General features: G+C 35.3%; 2 protein-coding genes across 15 annotated transcripts in view; both read right to left on the bottom strand.

The window, feature by feature from the left end:
- The window catches only part of CCDC138 (coiled-coil domain containing 138), a 60,714-nt gene extending 56,506 nt beyond the window's left edge, over positions 1–4,208 (bottom strand). For 7 of the 8 annotated variants that reach the window (XM_081264967.1, XM_081264970.1, XM_081264969.1 and 4 more), the window contains exons 1-2: positions 4,075–4,208; positions 2,475–2,532 (exon numbers count right to left, since the gene is read on the bottom strand). In XM_081264967.1, coding sequence (XP_081121093.1) covers positions 2,475–2,532; positions 4,075–4,167 — 151 coding nt within the window. In that variant the 5' untranslated portion in view covers positions 4,168–4,208. The remainder of the gene's footprint in view (positions 1–2,474; positions 2,533–4,074) is intronic. The other variant, XM_081264973.1, reaches the window with a different exon arrangement.
- A 2,562-nt stretch (positions 4,209–6,770) lies between these two features.
- Positions 6,771–21,851, bottom strand: part of LOC308633047 (E3 SUMO-protein ligase RanBP2) — a 64,874-nt gene continuing 49,793 nt past the window's right edge. For all 7 annotated transcript variants that reach the window (XM_081265495.1, XM_081265496.1, XM_081265492.1 and 4 more), the window contains 8 exons: positions 21,444–21,536; positions 20,930–21,108; positions 13,056–13,260; positions 11,598–11,699; positions 9,605–9,750; positions 8,476–8,749; positions 8,012–8,346; positions 6,771–7,487 (listed from right to left, as the gene is read on the bottom strand). In XM_081265495.1, the coding sequence (XP_081121621.1) occupies positions 7,182–7,487; positions 8,012–8,346; positions 8,476–8,749; positions 9,605–9,750; positions 11,598–11,699; positions 13,056–13,260; positions 20,930–21,108; positions 21,444–21,536 (1,640 nt within the window). In that variant the 3' untranslated portion in view covers positions 6,771–7,181. The remainder of the gene's footprint in view (positions 7,488–8,011; positions 8,347–8,475; positions 8,750–9,604; positions 9,751–11,597; positions 11,700–13,055; positions 13,261–20,929; positions 21,109–21,443; positions 21,537–21,851) is intronic.

The following is a 21,851-nucleotide window of genomic DNA, read 5'->3' as shown; positions in this document are numbered from 1 at the left end:
TAAAGAGCTGCAGGGAAACTACAATGTAAACTCCACTTGGAATGAATCTCAACACTACACAGGCCACAACGTAGAAAGATGATTTCTCGCTAAGAAGACCCTCACATAATAGTGAAAGAGATCAGATCACCAGCCCAACACATCCAAGTCTCAACACAGAAACAAGTTCTTAACTCCCCAGGAACCGAATCTGTAAGTATAAATGTAGATGAAATGCTGGAACAAAGAAGTTTAAAACCTGATCATTAAAATGATCAAATGAGGGCTGGGGTTGTAGCTCAGTGGTAGAGCGCTTGCCTTGCACATGTGAGGCACTGGGTTCGATCCTCAGCACCACATAAAAATAAATAAATAAAATAAAGGTATTGTGTCCTTCTAAAACTAAAAATATTTTTAAATGATCAAATGAATTAAACGAAGACACAAATAAGCAGCTGAATGAATTAAAGAAGACAATGCAATATGAAAGAGCAATTTAATAAAGAGAGATTCTGGGAAAGAAACAAACTGCAATCTTGGAAATAAAATTTTCACTAAATCAAAATAAAAACCCCAGTTCCAAGTCTCACCAATAGACTAAACCAAGCAGAAGACAAAATTTCAGACCTTGAAGACAAGGTACATGAACTAGAACATTCACACAGTAATAAGGAAAGGGTACCAAGAAACTACAGAACAGTATGTTCACACAAAAGCTCTGGAACAACATAAAAGATCAAACTTAAGACGCATAGTTCTAGAGGAAGGAGTAGAGATACGAGCAAAAGGCATACAAAACTCACTTACTGAAATAACAGCAGAAAATTTCCCAAATCTTGAAATGATATGAAATGCCAATAGACATGACCAGAAAAGAACTTCTCCATGAATATTATAGTTAAAATGCCAAAAAATACAGAACAAAAAAAGACTATTAAAAGCTGCAAGAGAAAAGCACTAAATAATTTATAAAGGCAATGCACTCATCAGAACAATAGCAGATTTCTCAACAAAAACTAAAGGCCAGGAGGGCATGGACTGATACATTTCAAGACCTGGAAGAAAATAACTGCCAAGGTAAATTACTACATCCAGCATTTATCTTTCAGAATCTTTCAGAATTAAAAAAAAAAAAAAGATAAGCAAAGCATGAACTAAAAGAATTCATGACTACTAAACCAGCAATACAGAATACTACACTCAGATGAAGAACCAGAAAACACAACCACAAAATAGGAAAAAACAGATCTCACTAGAAAGGCTAAACAAAAGAGGGATATGCAAAAATCAAATATGATTATATCAGTAAATCAACAAAAACTCTTAAGATAAATAAGAAAGAAATGAACACAAAAATTTCAACCAAAGAAAACAAATGAAAGAAACTAGTATATTTCTTTCAATACAGTTTCAATATAACTATTAATGTAAATGATGTGAATTATCTGATTAAAAGACACAGACTAGGGACTGGGATTGTAGCTCAGCTCAGCGGTACAGCACTTGCCTTGGACATGTGAGGCACTGGGTTCGATCCTCAGCACCACATAAGATAAATAAAATAAATAAAGATATTGTGTCCATCTTAAAAAAAAAAAAGACACAGACTAGCTGATAGGATTAAAAAGTGGGGCCCATTCAGTTACTATTGCAAGAAATCCACTTCACTACCAAAGACATGCATAAACTGAAGATGAAAGGATGGAGAATGTAATTCCCATCAAATGGAATCCTAAAGCAAGCAAGAGTAGTCAGGCTTACATCCAACAAAACTGACCTCAAATCAGTCATAAGAGACAAAGAAGGTCCTATACTCTGATAAAAGGAATAATCCATCAAGATGATATAATCGTTGTAAATACAGATGTACCAATGTCATAGAACCTAATTTTATAAAACAAATTGCAGGACTTATAGGGAGAGACCAGCCTCAAACCAGCCTCAATACAATAATAGTGGATGACTTCAATACCTTAATTTACCAACAGATAAATTTCAGAACTCCGCCCCCCAATCAACTGAGAAACATTAGAATACATCAAACGGACTTAACATCTCAGACTATTACAACCAACTCAATCCCATAGTATAATTATTTTTTCCAAGTATATTTATTTGATACATACCTCCTACAGTGATTATTAAATTACTATCCTAACAACTCAGAAAAGTTTATAACTAAAAAGTAGCTATTAGTTTTCTTTTTCTAACATAGTCCGATTAATTCTTAACATCTTCAATGATAAACATATTATACTAAAAAAAAAAAAATTAAAAACAAAACATTTGAATTTTAAAGACACCTTAAACATTTACCACCTCCTTCCCCGCAATTATGGTTACTATTAGTTCATTACCAGAGGTATTGAAAAAAATAAATCTTGGTATCACAAGATATCTAGCACTAACTACAAATCTAAACAATATTTTTTAAAAAGTCTCTCAAATTGAATTTGTTAAAAACTAAAAATATGCAAAATATTTTATTAGCTTACCTGGGGAAGTTATAGATCTTGTCTTATATTTAGCCTGATCAAAATTTGAAAAATCATACTAAAAAAAAAAAGAAAAAAGATATGCTTAATTTGTATACTAATAATCAATTTACTGTCTTAAAATATTTCCCCACAGCCAAACGCAGTGGCACATACCAGTAATTCAGAAGACTCAGGTGGATCACAATTTCAAGGCCAGCATTAGCAATTTCATGAGGCCATAAGCAACTTAGTGAGACTGTCTCAAAATAAGAAATAAAAAGGGCTGGGATGTGGCTCAGTGGTAAAGCACCCCAAGGTTCAATCTCCAGTACCAAAACAACAAAAAAGAAAAAGAAAGAAAAAAAACCATATATATTTCCCCACAAATTATGTTTAATTATAAAGGTAAAAATTATAAAGGTTAAAGTGGAGAAATCTAGAAGACACTATCCTAACCAAATGATTCAAGTTAACATCATCAACGGGACAAACCACCATAATGTACCCCTTGATTCATCTAAGCAGCCCACACATCAATTATGTCCTATTCCTGCTGGGAATGTATAATGGGAATCTAACCAGGAGGGATACATCAGACACATCCAAAATTGTGGGACATTCTAATAAGCAATGGTCTTTTCAAAAGCATCAATGTTAAGAAAAGCAAAAACTGGGAACCTGTTCCCTGTGAAAGGTAACAGAAACAACCAAATGCCATGTTCATTCTTAGACTGGCTCTGTACCAGGGGAGAAAAACTTCTGCCAAGAACAGAATTGGTAAAGTAAAATTTGAATATGAACTACAGATTACACAGTATTGTTGTAGAAATGCTAAGTTTTCTGAAAATACTATATGGGTTATTTTAAAAAATGTCCTCATGCACAGGAAGAAAAAATTTATTTAGGAGCAAAGGAACATGATACAACCAAATTACTCTCAAATCGCTCCTGCGGGAAAATGTGTATGTGAGGAGGTATAGAAGAGAGAATGGTAAAGCAAATGTGGCAAAATGTTAACAGGTGAATTCAAATGAAGGCTACAAGAATTCTTCGCACCACTCTTGCAATTTTAATTTTTATAAGTTTGAAAATACTTCATAATAATAAGTCTTTTTTCAAAATTAAATTGTTGCCAGGCGCGGAGGCAGGAGGATCTCGAGTTCAAAGCCAGCTTCAGCAAAAGCGAGTCGTTAAGCGACTCAGTGAGACCCTGTCTCTAGATAAAATGCAAGACAGGGCTGTGGACCTGGCTCAGTGCTTAATGCCCCTTAGTTCAATCCCTGGTACCACCCCCGCTCCAATTTAATAGTTCACCCCTGCTTCCCCCACGTCACTGCAAACAGAAGTTCAACGACACTTTCTACGGTGCTATGTCACGCTTTGTAGAACATGAACCTTGCAAAAAGCTCCGGGTGGCGTTGTTTGAGGGAAAGCTTCTTTCCTGTGTGGCTGGCGCCAGCCCGGGTCTGGCTGACTTTCGTCAGGTCCGCGCGCGGGCGCAGAGCACCTCGGAGCCCTCCGGGCCTGCCCGCGGAGGGGCCCGCGCCCCGGCGAATCACCAGCGGAGCTGGGCTGCGGCTTCACAGCAGCGGAACGACCGAAGGGAAGGCGCCCTCACCTGTCCGGAGCAGATGCCCCCGAGACCGTACCGACTTTTGAGACGCTCCACTATAAAATCCTGCCCTGGTGGCTTCACGACCCGGGGCTCCATGGCGCGCCACGATCTCGGCGGTCTCCCGGGAAACGCGCTCAAACCTGTGGCCCAGCTCGGGGGCGGGGCTCGCGCACCGCACGTGCGTCCTGACGCACGAGCCCCGCCCCCGGGGCACGCTAGGCAGTCGGGTGCAGGACGACACGGGGCTGAAAGGTGGGGTTTGTGTCCCACGGGTGTCTTGAGGCACTTTGGCCCTGCAAGAGGCTGGACCTCGCCGAGTTGTCCTCACGTTACAAATGTTTGATTTTCTACGGTGAAGTTGATGAGCAATAGGTAGCGCTGTACCTGCCCTTGCGAGTCGTCCAGGCTCTGGGCACCATACCCAGGCCTCAGTGCTAGAGGCTTGGAACACAACTGCAGAGGCCCCTGGCCCCTAAGCACGTTTGGTGAGCGTCTGCACCCACAAGTAACACCTGCCTTTTCATAGGAACTGGCTTTTGCTGTCATACAAAAGAAAATTATCAAGAATATAGTAGAACGCTACACAGAGACCTCTGCTTTCCCTGTGTTCTGCTTGTGGTATAACACAAAGAATGTAAACTCCAGGAAAACCTGTACTACTTTAAAACACCAAACAAAACCAGCTCTCCCCAGTACCTCAACAGTGTGCATGTCACGGGTGCTCAATGATACATCAACCTAAGAAACGTTATTTAATCGAGACTGACTGAGGCCGACAGTTGTTTTTAACACTGAATTTTTGGAGGGGTACAGGGAATTGAACTCAAGGGCACTCAACTATTGAGCCACACCCCAAGCCCTACTTTGTATTTTTATTAGAGACAGGGTCTCACTGAGTTGCGTAGGGCCTGGTTTATGCTGAGGCTGGCTTTGAATTTGTAATCCTGCCTCAGCCTTCGGAGCCCTCGGATTACAGGCCTGCGCCACCGGGCCAGGCCTCGTTGAAACAATTTTACTAGTGTAACCCCTTTTATAAACCGATTGTCAACTACATTTCTGAACTAACAACTAAATACTCCGGATTAAAGTTCTCAAATGCCAAGATTTTATAACAGCAATACTTTAGCAAAGTATTTTTTAGTTCTTATCTAAATAAACCAATACTCAATTTTGCCATAAAGTATTGCTTAAAATGCATAATGAATTACTTTATTCTATCTTTAAGCAGATTTTAATGAGACAATATAAAATCCAGCAAGTTTGAAAAAAATACACATTATAGGCTTAATACCCTATTAGTGTTTAATAGAAACCACAAAGTTCTTTCCTGAATTATAACACAAAGATGTTCTTATAAATGCCTGAAGCCACTTTTAAGTATCTCTGGAATACCAATACTGGAAAACTCAGTTTACATATCACTCTGTCAAGTTTTTGGTCAAAATCCTTAAAGCTTTTAATTATAACTTTAATGCTTTAGGACAGGATGAAAATCGATAAAAACTCTCTTTAAAATAACTTGTATTTACTTAGAATTTATTCTGAAATCATGACAGCATTAACTGTCTTAGCTGAAAAAATTACAATACACTTTTTACATCAATTTATATTACATAGGTTTCCAAAGAAACCAATTCTAAATATTAAATGTACATACATGTATGTAGTCTATGGTTCCCTTGAAAGTTCCAGTAATTCAACTAATAAATCTGGAGGTTGATTTTAGGTATCTGGCTTTGTGACCAAGAAAATTTAGTGATGTAAATGCTGGTGTTCACAAACCACACAGCACATCCCTGCCCTCATCTCTGACAGAAGGTTTCACAGGTATTCACTGCAGGATAACTTATTTCTAAATCACCAAACAATAGGGAGTAAACCTGTCTTTCCTCACTAAACAAAATGAGGTATTTTCACTGAAAAAAACATGGAAGTATAGAAGGGAGTCAATATCCATGATTGCAATATAAAAAAATTTGTGCTATAATAAAATTCTTTGCAGTTCTACATTAAGTAAGCCAGTAAGAACATCTTTTTTTTTTTTTTCAGCAGTTTGGTTACACTTCCTTTTGACACAAAACATCTCCCCCCAAATCTGTTGTGTATCAAACTTGTGAAAATTATGTGGCAGTTTATAGTACAGATCTTTCTTTACTTGTCCTCCTTACATCTAGTACTAAAATGAACAGATGCACAAGTAATGAATGTTTAAAATGTCATGGCTATTATCAATTGTCACTTTATTTCTGCTACAAAATTCATCAGAAAAAGGTACTGCAACAATCTAGTATAAAGCAAATCTTTAACCAAATAACATCGTATAGACCTTTTGAAAATATTCATACTTTATCACAATAGTGGCAAGAAAAAATTCAATTCTATCATCAGGACCAAGCTGAAGTTTCTGAGGTAGTAGAGACAGATGACAGAAAAGTTAAAAAAAAAAAAAAAAAAACTAATAGTCAACTTGTTTCAAATGTAAAATCAATACCTTTGAAAGGGCACAGGAAGCTACAGATTTTAAGAAAAGAGGGTGCTCTAAAATTTAATTTGTAACTATACAGGAGGTGTAAAGATTATTGAAGAGCACTTTGGTTAAATATCTTCTGTGGCTCTATCCATTCATAAACGAATCTCTATGCACAAGGGAACTCACCAATAGTTAAGATTACCAAATATAATTCAGATCTAAAATTAAATTATCCAAGTTGTGGTCCCTTTATTCAAATGGTAAATATATCCATGCAAAAAGTCCAAATATCTCTCTAAAGGAACTAAAATTAAGCTGCATATATCATATTCCTTCAATAGTCTGCAAAGGTCTATTGCTTATAACAAGATTAATTATTATTCCATTTTAATACAGATATCAGGAGTACATAAACACAAGTACACCTGAAATACACCAGTGTTTAAACTTTTATTTCACACCATGCAAGGTCAATTATAACACATTAAAAAGTGACAACAGCTATAAGCTGCAATTTTACATTTACACATTGGAAACGTTCATTTTCAAAAGCTGAACATAATTACCATATTGTCTGTAACAGCTAAGCTTCAATTAGACTGCTTATACAGATTAAAATTTACTATGAAAAACAATGATTTTATATCTGTCCACATTCTATGATACTAATTCTTCGACTAACAGATCCTTTGGGAGAACCAAATGATTCAATCTTTTTCACAGTATCCATGCCATCCCTAACAAACCCAAATACTACATGCTTAAAGTCCAAATGTTCTGCTTTTTTCAATGTTATAAAAAATTGAGAATTATTAGTATCCCGGCCTCGATTGGCCATAGAGAGTAAGCCAGGACCGGTATGTTTCACATTAAAGTTTTCATCTTCAAATTTATCTCCATAAATGGACTGTCCTCCTGTTCCATCATGTTTGGTGATATCTCCCCCCTGAAAAAAAGATTTCAATTAAAAGGAATCCTGAGTAAAACATTAAATATACACAGAAGTTGTCACTGCAGGATAAATCCTGACCATCCAGTTTCCTTAAGAATGCATCTTGAAACTTAAGAAATATTTATTTTTGAATGAAGATTAAAAAATGAAAAGTTCTCTTCTCTACCCTGTTTCCAGCACAGTTCAAGTGTTAAAAATTTAAGTTTGAAAGTTCTGGGCAGAGTTAGGGAGTCAGTGGTGATGACAACTGTTATTTGGGAAAGCTTAAGAAACCTACAAGATGGAACTGGGGTTGTAGCTCAGTGGTAAAGTGCTCACCTCACACATCTGAGGCACTGGGTTCGATCCTCAGCACCACAAAAAAATAAAAAATAAAGGTATTGTGTCCATTTACAATGAAGAAAAAAATATTAAAAAAAAAAACTACACAATGAGGTCAAGAAGAAAAATGCAAACTTCCCAAGTTATGTGGTGTGTACTGTTTTTTATTTCAATTATGATAGGTAGTTAATACTTACTTGGCAAACGAAATCTGGAATTACTCTGTGAAAAATGGAGTTCTTAAAACCAAAGCCCTTCTCTCCAGTGCACAGTGCTCTGAAGTTCTCAGCAGTTTGAGGAACAATGTTTGAAAATAATTCCATGGTTATACGTCCCAGAGGTTCACCATCCGCACAAACATCAAAAAATACCACAGGATTTGTCTCCTTTGATAACTCTGCTGCCAGAGACACCTGTCCTTTCTGGAGTTTCAATAAATTTTGCTGACATTCTTCAAATTTTTTCTTAAAAGACTCAGCCATTTCTTTTGTTTTAAATCTCACTGCAAGTTGCTCCACTTTTGCTTCTCCATCTATTAGGAAAAAAAGTTACAAGGGTATTCGCATAACTTATAAATTGTTTTACGTTTGTTATGGATTTTAGAAAAGTCCAAAAAGGAAAAAACAAGAAAGAATATTTACATTTAAAGTTAGAAACTCACCAGCATAATCTGAAGCAGTCCAAACTAAAGCATTATTTGAAACATTTAGGGGTTTTAATTCCATTGTTTTGGTGATAACATGGTTTGCACACACTTTAAACACCTGGTCTCTTCTCATTAGGATCCGATAGTAATTCTTCATTGTATGCCAAAGAATCTTTATATCTCCAACACCCCGCTCCTTCCACTGACTGACATCTCTATCCCACCTATAAAGTTTAGCTCTCTCTTTAAACAAAATTTCTTCATCTTCTTCTCCAGATTTTACTTCTACCTATTAAAAAAGATGAAATTATCTATAAGCTGATGCTTATAATTCCAAAAATCCAAATTCTTTTAACATATTTTCTTTGTAAGGACATTAAAATTTTTTTCCTTTATAGGTTAAGTTACAGAAAAGAAATATTAACTACTGACTGAGGTTAAGAAAATGACAAAATAATTTTCCTAAAACAACATTCTTGTCCAAAACTGTGAAGGTTACTTTTTACTAAAATGATGTTAGCAAGTAAGAAAATTATTTTGTCCCCAAAATTCAGTATGAAAACAAACATGATATTCTAATAACATATGAAAAAAAAATATTTCTTCTCAACAACTGCATATACTAATTACAAAGCAAAATTTATATACAAACTTAAAAAAAGAGGATTCAGTATAGATCTGTAATAGAGCACTGTGTAGCATGTTTGAGGTCCTTGGATTCAACCCCCAGCACTGCAAAAACTGAAAAACAAGGAAAAAAACAAAAATATGCTTAAAAGCTGAATGCCTAAACCAGGCATGGTGGTGCATGCCTGTAATCCCAGTGACTCAAGAGGCTGAGGCAAAAGGATTCCAAGTTCAAGGCCAGCCCTGGCAATTTAGTGAGAACCAAGCAACTTAGCGAGACCCTGTTTCAAAAAAAAAAAAGGGCTGAGGATGTAGCTTAATGGCAAAGCATTCCTTGGTTAAACCCCCAGTACCAAAAACAAAAACTGATATCGAACAAATAGAGCTACTATTTCACATAATAAGTATCCTGAAGGAAATATAAACAGCAATAGTCCTACAAATCAATCCAGGGTAATTTTTTAAGCTTAATATGAAAATTAACTTATTAGTAAAATTTTCATTCCCTGACATTTACCTCTGGTAATGACACTATTGGTTCAAAATGAATATCTTCATTATGAACTACTTCTTCATCACTACCATCTTCATCTTCACCAGCTTTACTGGTTGATTGTGTTCCAAACACAGTTGCTCCAGTATTTGCCCACTGGAAATTTTTATCTGAGGAATAAATTAGGATATGTAAACTGTGTAATCTACTTTTTAAAGATTTTTAAAATCCGACTCTTAGATTATCAATGCAACATTATCATTTCCAACAATAGGACACATCTATTTAAAATGTTTAAAATAAGCCAGGCAGGTAGCACACGCCTGTAATCCCAGCAGTTTGAGATGTTGAGGTAAGAGGACTGCAACTTCCAAGCCAATCTCCACAATCTGGTGAAGCCCTAAGTAATTTAGTGAGATCCTGTTTTAAAATTAAGAAAGAAAGGGGGGGGGAGGCTAGGGACGGAGCTCAGGGGTAAAGCATCCCTGGGTAAAGTGGTAACGCATCATCTCCCTTTTCCCAAAAAAAAAAGTTTAAAATATTCTGGCAAGTTCGATTCACAGGCAAAACTGCAGGGAATTTATACTTTCAATTATTATAACAAGTACATCCTAAATTAAAACAAGCATTCAATACAGAAGAAAAAAAAAAGCAAAGGAGAAGGGGAAGGGGGAGGGAAGGAAAGAGAGGAGATTGGTGAATGATCTCACTAAAAAGGAGAAGTGATGGTGAGGAGAAACCGTGGTAGGTAAGGCTTATTTACACAAGGCTCCCTCCTGGTGTTTTTCCTAATTTACAAGTTAGTGTACAGTTGTGTACTTGGTTATATTGAGTAATAAGCAGTAAACACAACAATTTTCTTTTGGCATTTGTTTGCAGATAACTGCACCCACTATCTTGCTATATTTGCTAAGCCTTTAACTTTAGGCTGTTTGGTTAAAACAAAAATAAAGAAACTTGTTATCAGGGAAGCCATAAATTCTAATGTATCATCATATCCCAAAGTAGTTTACTCTTCCTAAAAGAAGCAGAAGTTGTGAACAAAGTATAAATATGTGGGAATATTAGTCATTTGAATTGCATTAATCATTTAAGCATATGCCTTCAATAAAATTTATTCCACAAATCAAATATCTATACAAGAACAATTTAGATAGTGCTATAACCACAGATATGAAAGACACTAAGAATGAGAAAATAAAATGAACTGCCTTATGCTAATTAACTTGATACAATGATGAAATCACTTTTACAAGTGTACTATTTTATAGAAATGTTACCAAAAGGGATTAAAAGTAGAAACATAACTGATAAAGATGAGAAAGCACATCATTTATACTTATTTTAGCAGCATAAATTAGCACAACCCTAATACTGAAATCCAAATCATCTCCTTAAAAAATGCAGATTTAGGGAGGGAGATAGGACTTAGTGGGAGAGTGCTTGCCTACCATGTGTGGGGCTCTAGCACCTTAAGGGGTGGGAGGGAGTAGGGGGGATTTGTTGAAACATCAACAAATCAAATCTAAAAGTACATATAGTTAAAAGAATAACATTACCAAAATCAGAATTATTCCAAAACCAAAAATAGTTCTGCATTTTAGTATAGGGAAGACCATTAGAACACCTTATACAAAATTTTAAAATTCTTATGGTTATATAAGGAAATGTAAGTGGAGTGTGGTCATGCAGATATATAATCCCATGACTGGGAATGCTGAGGCAGGAGGATCAAAGGTATAAGAACAGCTTTGGCAACTTAGTGAGACTCTGCCTCAAAATAAAAATTTTAAAAAGGGTGGGGGTGGGTGGGTGATGTAGACTCAGTGGTAGAGTAGCCCCAGGTTCAATCTCCATTACCATAAATTAAAAAAAAAAATTAAACCTAGAAACCCTTCATTATGAGAACACTAAACAAATGGGGAAGTGTTACTTTAGTTACAACACTAACAAAAAGGACTGGTTCTTTTAGTTGTGCTTCTGTAACATGATGATTAAAATCACGTCCTGATCTTACCTTTAGGACCAAAAGCAAAATCCCCAGAATTACTAGAAGCCAAATCTGCAAATGACAGTCCTGTACCACCTCCAAATCCAAATGAAACTGTTTTACTTTCCACTGACAAAAGAAAAAGAACATTTTACTATTTCAGTTAAGATGTATAAACATGAAAAGAATAGTAGGACTTACCAACGATAAAGGGGTTTAGCTTCTATATTTTGGTAAATTGTACATTTTGGAAAACTATACATCCAATTTTGAGCTTCTTCGGTAATATTAAGTTTACAGGTGATACAGCAACTCAGTGAGACCCTGTCTCTAAAATGAAAAATAGGGCTGGGGATGTGGCTCAGTGGTTAAGTGCCCCTGAGTTCAATCCCTGGTACCAACCTCTACCCCCAAAATTAATGAGGTGGTGATCTATTTATTTTAAGCTAGATAACATAATGATACAATTTCTGCTTTGCGAAGTCTTTTTACAAAAGGTTGCTAAAACAAGCGATCAAGGGCAGGATTTTAGGAAACATCTGTACAAAAAATGTTTTGTGTTCTGTATTATAAAAAAAGTTCACATTTACATTTGATCATCAGAAGCTTGGGGGCATCTGAATTCTATATTATCTCTGAATCACTATACCTTACTCACTCATCTGAAAATACAGAGGTTTTAGGTGTAAATTTACCTTCCTATTCTACCACAGAAAAATACATAGTAAAACTCTAAAGTGCCAATAAATGTAATATTTGTGACTTATTTAGAACTCCTTTTAGGGGGGGAAAAATTATGCACCACATATAAAGCAATACAATTTTCAGAAACACTTCCTCCACCTCAAAAAAATAAATAATAAAAATGGAAAAACAGGAAGAAAGCAATACCAAACATTAGTTACTATAATTAAATAATTTACCAAGCTTTGAGGTTTATAAAAATAGAGCTATTTGGGGCTGGGGATGTGGCTCAAGTGGTAGCGCACTCGCCTAGCATGCGTGAGGCACTGGGTTCGATTCTCAGCACCACATAAATATAAAATATTGTGTCCACCTAAAAAAAACTAAAAAAACAAATATAAAAAAATCAAGATCAGCTTAAAAAAAATAGAGATATTTAAGTAGAATCATAAAAAATTTAAGCCCCTGTTATATCTACAATTCATGTATAACTAAAATACTCTGGGTAAGCTTGAGCAATACTAACTATCAAGCAATATTAAAATAAAAATATTATCACAAAGAAAATCACCATGTAAGTAAACTATTATTTTTTATGTTCAGGCAAACAGGTCACAATGTCCCTATAATCAGAGGTCTAACAATAAAGATACATACTTATGTTCATTGTTGGGAAAGCAATATTTTCCTTCTTAGTATTACTGATATCTTATGCCCCTTTAAACTTCTAAGTCTATCTTCTCAAATATATAGGTGTAACTTTTACGTAATACATGATTATAGACACATATCAAGTTTTACCTTGACTTGTAGATTCTGTATCACTTTCCTTTCTAGTAGACAAATCTACAGGTTTGTCCACAGTTCCGGAGGAAACAGATGATGAACTAATAGGTTTGGCAACAGAATCAGGTTCTTCAGATTTACAGAAAAACGCTGCAGTCACTTCAGTCCCACCTGTATACACACCGTCAGTTGTGCTAGTTATTTCCTCACTCTGGGATTTCTGCAAATAGGAAATAACACAATATTATGCCATTAAAAACTGACTTACAAAAAGGATCACATAACCTATTTTATAACAAAGGGAGGACTTGGACTTCTGGACAAGATGGATTAAGCACACTTCACCCTCTCCTTCCCCAAACCTATAACCAGATACCTGGACTGAAATATGTACAGCATCTCTATAAGAAGGCTCTGAAAGGTGGATAAACATAGGATAATTAAGTATCTTAGAACCAGAAAGGAAATTTGTTGGTGACATCCGTGTAGAAATTTTTTCTGTCTCTCCTATACTCCAGCCTGGTGTTACAATAATTGAATAAAGTAGAACTGCACACACAAAAAAGTCTCAAGCCAGCTCTCTTTGACCAGAAGTGGGAGTGCTCATCAAATGACTCATGTGATAGAACTATCCAAAACAGGCTTTAAGGAAGCTATTATGACAATGTTCCAAAAAGCAAGGACACTCTTAAGTGAAAACATAGATGTTCTCAGTAAAGAAACAGAATTATTAAAAAGAACCAAATGGGAATTTTACAATGAAAACTAGAAAGAGAAATAAATTTTACAGACTACTCATCCAATGATAATAAAATACACATTCTTCAAAAGCTTACACAGAACATTTACCAAGAAAAGACCATGTGCTGGGGCTCACCTATGGTTCAATGGTAGAACAGAACACTTGACTAACAAGCATAAGGCCCTGGGTTCGCTACCCAGCATCACATAAAAAAGAAAAAGAGATCATTTAAAAGAATAGAAACCACACACAGCACACTCTCAAACTAAAATGGAATTAAACTTGAAATCATTAACAAAAGAGAGAAGTCACATCAGAAATGGAATAGGACTCAAAACTAATTATCCCATGGACAGTAACAGAAAAAAAAAAAAGGAATATCATGCACAGCACTATGTCTACAAATTTGATTAGATTGATTCCTTAAAAGTCCCAATCTACCAAAATGCGTACAAGCAGAAATAACCTGAATAGACCTGTACATGTATATTAAAGACAGTGAATTCTAGAGCAAATTATGCTAAGCGAAGTTAGCCAATCCCTAAAAAACAAATGCCGAATGTCTTCTCTGATATAAGGGAGATGACTCAAAACAGAGTAGGAAGGAAGAGCGTGAGAAGATTACCACAAAACAAGGAAAAGAGGAGGGAGGGAAAAGGAGGGAGAAGGGGAATTGCACGGAAGACGGAATGAGACCCTCATGGGTTCACAAAATACATATAGGACAGTGTGAGGGGGAGGGAAGAAAAAAAAGAGAGAGAGAGATAAGTGTCACAGTAGAATGGGTAGAGAATAGTGATGGGAGGGGTGGGGAGGGGGGGACAGGGAGGGCAGCAGAATACAACTGACACTAGGATTGCTGTATGTATACACATGGATGTATAACCAATATGATCCTGCCATCTGTACACGTGGAAAAATGAGAATCATACCCTATCTGAATCAAATGTATGATATGTCAAGATCACTGTATTGTCTTGAGCAACTAATAAAAAAATAAAATAAAAAATACAGTGAATTAACAGTAAAACATCATATTTTGATAGTTGTTCACTGGTGAATTCCATCAAATATCTAATAAGGAAATACCAATTTCTCTAATGTCTTTGAAGAAACAGAAGCAGAGGGAACACTTCCTAACTTATCCTTTGAGGAAAGCATCACCCTAATATCCAAGCCAGACATTACAACAAAGGACAATTAGACCAGTTAGTTTCTCTCATGAATCCAACAACAAAATCCTCAATAAAATCAGGGGCTGGGGGGCCGTAGCTTAGTGGTACAGCACATGATAAAAAAAAAAAGGCTGTGGGTGAGTGCAGTGGTACATGCTTGTAATCTACCCCAGTGACTCGGAAGGCTGAGGCAAAAGGATTGAGAGCTCAAAGCCAGCCACAGCAAAAGGGAGTTGCTAAGCAATTCAGTGAGACAGTATCTCTAAATAAAACACAAAATAGGGCTGGGAATGTGGCTCAGTGGTTGAGTGCCCCTGAGTTCAATACCCAGTATCAAAAAAAAAAAAAAAAAAAAAAAAAAAAAAAAAAAAGAGCTGTGGGTTCAGGAAACTATGCAACTCCAAGGAAAAAACAGAGTCAATATTCTAGCTTATAGGCATCGGCAATGAATTTCTTAATAGGACCCCCAAATCTCATGAAATAATGCCAAGAATTAATAAATAAGACAGCATCAAATTAAAAAGCTGCTGCCCAGCAAAGGAAACAATTAGAAATGTAAAAAGAGAACTACATATTTGGATGAAAATCTCTGCTAGCCACTTTTCTGATGGAGAATTAATATGTTAAATATACATAAAGCCTTTACATCAAAAAAAATCTTACACCAAAACTTTATACCCAAAATCCAAATAATATTGTCAAATAAATGGGCAAATGGATTAAACAGACACTTGTCAAAATAAGAAATACAAATGCCAACAAATATACGAAATAAGGTTCAACATCATTAGCAGTTAGGTAAATGCAAATCAAAACTACACTGAGATTTCATTTCACACTAGTCAGAATAGCAGTCATAAGGATACAAAATAATAAATGCTAGAGAGAATGTAGAGAAAAACGAACACTTTACACTGTTGGTGGGACTGCAAATTAGTATAACCACTATGGAAATCAGTATAAAGTTTCCTTAAAAGACCAGGCATGGAACCACTGCATGACCCAGCTCTACGGTTCCTCGGTATTTACCCTAACGGATGGAACTAGAGACTATCATATAAAGTGAAATAAGCCAAACTCAGAAAATTCAGTGTTGTATACTGCCTCTCACATGCAGAAACTAGAGAAGGAAAAAAGAAAAGAAAGGTCAAGGTAGGGGGAATCTCCTAAAAAATCAAAGGAAGGTCAGTAGAGAAAAGGGACGAAGGGGTGGAGTGGATAGTTGCTGGAGAGTGATATTGGCTAAATTATATTACATTGTATGCATCTATGAATATATAACAACACATCCCATTATTACGCACAACTATAATGCACCAATTTTTTAAAAAAATGTGTGTGTGGGGGGGTGCTGTGGGTTCAATCCACAACACCAAAAGAAAAAAAAATCAATTTATAAAAAGAATTATATACCACAACCAAGTGAGATTTATTCCAAGGATGGAAGGCTGGTTGAACATGTGAAAACCAATTATACCAATGTACTCATAAAACTGTTCAAAGAAGAATCAAAAGCTCATGTCAATAGTTGCAGAAAAATCACTTGCCAATATCCAACACCCATTCATGATAAAAACTCTCCATAAATTACAAATAAGGAACTTCTTATATTTGATAAAGAACATCTACCAAAACAATTGCCATTAACCTATTTAACAATGAGAAACTAGCTTTCTTATTAAGAACAACAGCAAGGCAAGACTGCCCCCTCATACCAAAAGATATACTAGAAATTCACAAGATACACTGAAAAATCTTAATAAAAAGGAAATAAAAGGTATAAAGATTGGGAAGGAAAAAAATAAAGCTGTTAACATTTACTGATGACATGATTGTAAATGTAAAAATAAAAAACACAAAGAGTAGACAAGAATTTCCTGAAACTGCTAAGCAATAACAGGGTTATAGGTTAAAAACTGAATATATACAACAGACATTTGCCAAGTGGGTATGGTGTCACACAGCTGTAATCCCAATGACTCAGGAAGCTGAGGATTGCCTAAGCAATTTAGCAAGACCCTATCTCAAAAGAGAAGTTTAAAAAGCAATAGTGATGTAGTTCTGTGACAGAGCACTTGCCTAGTACACAAAAATTTTTTTAAATCCCTAATACCACAACAATGGTACAACAATAAAATTTTTTAAAATTCTGGGGAATACAATTTAAATTGTATTCCCCAGAATTTTTAATACAATTTAATATTCCCCAGAATTTTTAATAAAATTTAATTTAATACAATTTAAAAGGAAGGAAAAATGAGAACAGTAATGAAAAATAAAAGGGATGCATGCAACTAAAAAGGAATGATAAACCTAAATCTAACCATGATAATTACAATAAATAAAAAGACTGAATCATTACCAGATATAGTAGATTCAAGTAAAATAACAAGGGATAAAGAAGGATGATCAAGATAAAGGAGTCAATTTGCCATTTCTGGAATGGTAGAAAGAGGGCTATTGTAAATATACCCCTTCATAAAAACAAGAAAAGCATTAACAAAGATGATCAAAATCAACTTCTTCATCAACCCTAGAAATTAACCAAAAATTTAACAATTTTTGAACTTTTGTAAAAAGGAATGAATGAATGAATAAATAAATAAATAAAGCAAGCTGGGTTTATGGTACTGTTCTACTCTCCTTTTCCTCTCTATCCATACCCATCCCTCACTTTGGCTCAGCAGTGACTCGGCAGCTGGGGTGGGAATCAGGCAGGGCACAGAAGAATTTTTAGGACAGTGAAATCATATTGTGAGACACTATAGTGGTGCACATGTCATTCATTATACACTTGTCCAAACTCATAAAAGTACAACACAGGGGGGAAACCTAATGTAAACCATAAACTTTGGTGGTGAGGCATGAACACAAGTTCTATGATTGTAAAAAATATGGCCCTATGGTACAGGATGTTAACAAGGAAAAATGTGTATGTGAGGGCAAGAGATTCCTGGATATCTCTGGTATCTTCCTATAAACCCAAATCTGCTCCAGAAAGTCAAGTCTACTTTAAAAAAAAAAAAAAATCACTAGGAGGGTCAACAGCAGATCTGACTGGCAAAATAAATCAATAAGCTAGAGATAAATGAATTGAGATTATCTAGTCTGAGAAATCTCATGAAAAAAAAAAAAAAACAACAACAATGAAGAAACTCAACAAGGTTTCAAAGACCTACATGATACCATCAAGCATACCAACATACACATAATGGGGTACTCAGAAGGAGACAAAGGGAGAGGATATTAGAATAACCTCTGAAAATATCCAAAAAGTCTTTATGAACTCCAATATGGATACAATAAAAAAGATACACACTTAAGTTCATCACAGATAAACTATTAAAAGCTGAATATTAAAAACTTTCTTTTTTGGGGGTTGAATTTTATTTATTTATTTTTATGTGGTGCTGAGAATGAAACCCAGTGCCTCACACATGCTAGGCTTTACCCCTGAGCCACAATCCCAGTCCAAGAGAACTTTATTGAAAGGAGAAAGCTCATTCCATATAAGTGATTCTCAGTAAGATTAATAGCAGGACTAGGGTCATAACTCAGTGGTAGAGCACTTGCCCAGCATGTTTGAGGTACTGGGTTCAATTCTCAGCACCACATATAAATAAAGACCCATCAACAACTAAAATATATTTTACATATATATGTAATCAATAGCAACATCCTTATCAGAAATCAGAGGTCAGAAAACAGTGAAATAACACATTTAAAGTGCTGAAAGTAAGTCAACCAATAATTCTATATCCCCAGCAAAACTACCATTTAAAAATAAGAGAGAAATTAAGGTATCACAGATAAACAGAAAATGTAAAAAACTTGCTAGCAGATCTGTACTATATAAGAAGTACAAAACAAGTCCAGTAGGCTGAGCTCAAAGAACATAAAATATAGATGATAACTTGAATCCATACAGAGCTATAAAGTATATCAGTAATAACTAAAAGCAAAAATAATTTTTTTTGGTAACTGCTTTAAATACCATAATTTGTAAAGATGCATTTTCTAACAGGAAAGCTGTAAACGCTTACGCTAAAAAAGAAAGATCAAAGACTAATAATCTTCACACTTTAAGAAGCTGGAAAAACAGCAAACTAAATCAAAGCAAGCAGGGGGAAAAAAATTAAAGAAAAAGAACAGGAAAAAAAGGGGAGGGATATGGGAAAAATAACAGAGAAAGTAAACAAACCAAGAAATTGATAAAGTATAAGAAGCAATATCTGATGAATGGCAGTCACAATTATGGTTGATAACACTATTCTTGGTAACTGATAGAATAAGCAGACAAAAATCATCAAGGATATGTGAGACCCAATAACACAGTATCAACTAATTTGACCTAATTAACAGGAGGATCACACACAAGTTCAAAGTCAACCTCAGCAACTTAGTAAAACCCTATCTCTAAATAAAATATGAAAAAAGGTCTGGAGAGGTAGGTAGCTTAGTAGTTAAGCACCCTGGATTCAATCCCTGGCACCAAAGGGGGGGGGGGCAAAATAAACTCAAGGCAAGAAGTAAATATTAAAGAAATTTGTTTATATGCAGTGCTGAGAATTGAACCCAGTGCCTCACACATACTAAGCAAGCGCTCCACCACTGAGCCACAACCCCAGCCCGAAATCAATGAAATCTTCTGACACACAAATTAGACTAAGTATCAATGAAAGCAAAATCTATTTCTATTGGAGGGGGGAAAAAGTACTCATGAAATTTATGAACCTCTAACCAGATTAATCAAGAAAAGAGTGAAAGAGAAAACAGGATATTTCTGTATTGAACTTATAGACATTAAAAGATAAAACAGGAATTTAAAGGAAGAGCTCTCCACACACAAATTTGTCACCAATTATTAAAAATCACTGAAGTAGGAGATAACCTAGATAGATAGCCTACAGTTCTGTATTCAATTATTGTATTTTTTTAAACACTTAAAAAAAAAAAAGAAAAATAAAAGAATTAAGAGTGAGAGAGGAGAGAGAGAGAGAGAGAGAGAGAGAGAGAGAGAGAGAGAGAGAATTTTTAATATTTATTTTTTAGTTCTCGGTGGACACAACATCTTTGTTGGTATGTGGTGCTGAGGATCGAACCCGGGCCGCACGCATGCGAGGCGAGCGCGCTACTGCTTGAGCCACATCCCCAGCCCCCAATTATTGTATTTTTAAAAAAACCTTCAGAAAACTTCATCTCATATGATCCTATTGGTAAAAATTGCTGATCATTCCAGGAGAAATGGTAACAATTTGACACAATCTCTTTCAGAAAACAGCAGTACCCAGAAATAGTTTTCAATCCACTTTATGATACCAGTATTAATTCTTATATGGAAGCTGAAAATAATGCCAGAAAAAAAAAAAAAGAACTACTGATCAATACCCCTGATAAATATAAATCCAAAAGTTGCAACAAAATTTATGCAAATTGAACCCAAATGCATATAAAAATTATAATATACCATGATTAAGTGAGGCTTATCCCAGGAATGCAATGTTGGTTTCCTGAACATTCAAAACAATCAATATCCTTCATAAATTTAATAAAAAGTCCCATGATTGCAACAACAGATGGAATAAGAAAATCTGACAAAATTGAATAACCATTTTAGGTAAAAACTCAAAACTCTGGGTGAGGATGTCTCAGTGTAGGTTCATCAATAATAACAAACATATAATCGTAACTTTCCATAGAAATTTTAGAATTAGCTTGTCTGTATCTTCAAAGAATCCTTGCGAAGTTTTGACTGCCTTAAGTGTATAGCTCAATTTTGGAAAACCTTTTGGAAACTCTAATATCCTAACTATTTTGAGTGTACTAATTCATAAATAGTATGCCTCTCGCTTATTTAGAGCCACTCTACCTGCTAGCCTCACCTATCATTACCATTTGATAAGAACATTCTACTGTGCACTACATCAACAAAGTCAATGGAATCAAAAGGAAAACAATGAAGACATTCTTACCTGAGCTTCCTGAACTTTTTGAAGCTCTGATTGAAAGTCTTCCCCATTTCCATTGTCCTCATCAGTATCACTGCAAACTCCACAAAAAAATGTAGGTGGAAGCTTTAATGAATCTGCTTTTGCTTTCTCTTCAACTGTTGGTGTCTTTTCCCAAACAATAACACATTCTTTTTCATTATCTAAAAATTTCACACAAAACAAGCAAAAAAAAAAAAAAAAAAAAAATTAGATGAAATCCAACTACTCTACAACAGTGATTGGCTTTCAGTGGTTCTCAATGTAATCCACAGACCAAGATAACAAGACCTAGGAATACTAATAGAGAATAAGGACCACCAAGAAACCAGTGTTTTTCATGTAGCATTATTTTTAAAATTTTTAAGTTACTAGGGACAAGAACATGTTAAATAAAATTGATTATTATAGAAATGATTATCAGATCAAGAGGTTTCTTTCAAATAGATGATTTGGTTTTTTTAAAAAAAATCTAATTAGTCATTTAAACTCAACATACCTGCTAGATTTTCTTCTAATGGCCTATGTTTTTCTGAGTCATCCAGATAGAGTTTTCCATTAAGTTTCCTGACAGCCATTTCAAAATCTTCATCTTAAAGTAAAAACAAGTATTTCTAGTAATTAGATTTGAGGGTTTTCTAAGCCACAAAGCTAGGACTTATCTCAAACTTCATTCTTTCCTTCATTTTCCATATCCACACAGTCCGTTTTGCCAACTGGAAATCCCTAATGCCTCTCCTGTTTTTAGAGCTTTCACTTGTACTCTATTCCTATTTGGGCTGGCTTACTATCATTTTAGCACAGCTTCTAATCTCCTATTTCCACAACACAATCCTCTACACCACTGCCCAACTGGGATTTTTTGAGCTTGTAAGTATCCTGCTTAAAAGCTCTGATATGGCATACA

The sequence above is a fragment of the Spermophilus citellus genome (assembly GCF_964194105.1).
Source record: "Spermophilus citellus genome assembly, chromosome: 13".
Classification (NCBI taxonomy): Eukaryota; Metazoa; Chordata; class Mammalia; order Rodentia; family Sciuridae; genus Spermophilus; species Spermophilus citellus.
Note: the sequence above shows the minus strand (reverse complement) of the source record. Positions and strands in the feature narration are given on the sequence as shown.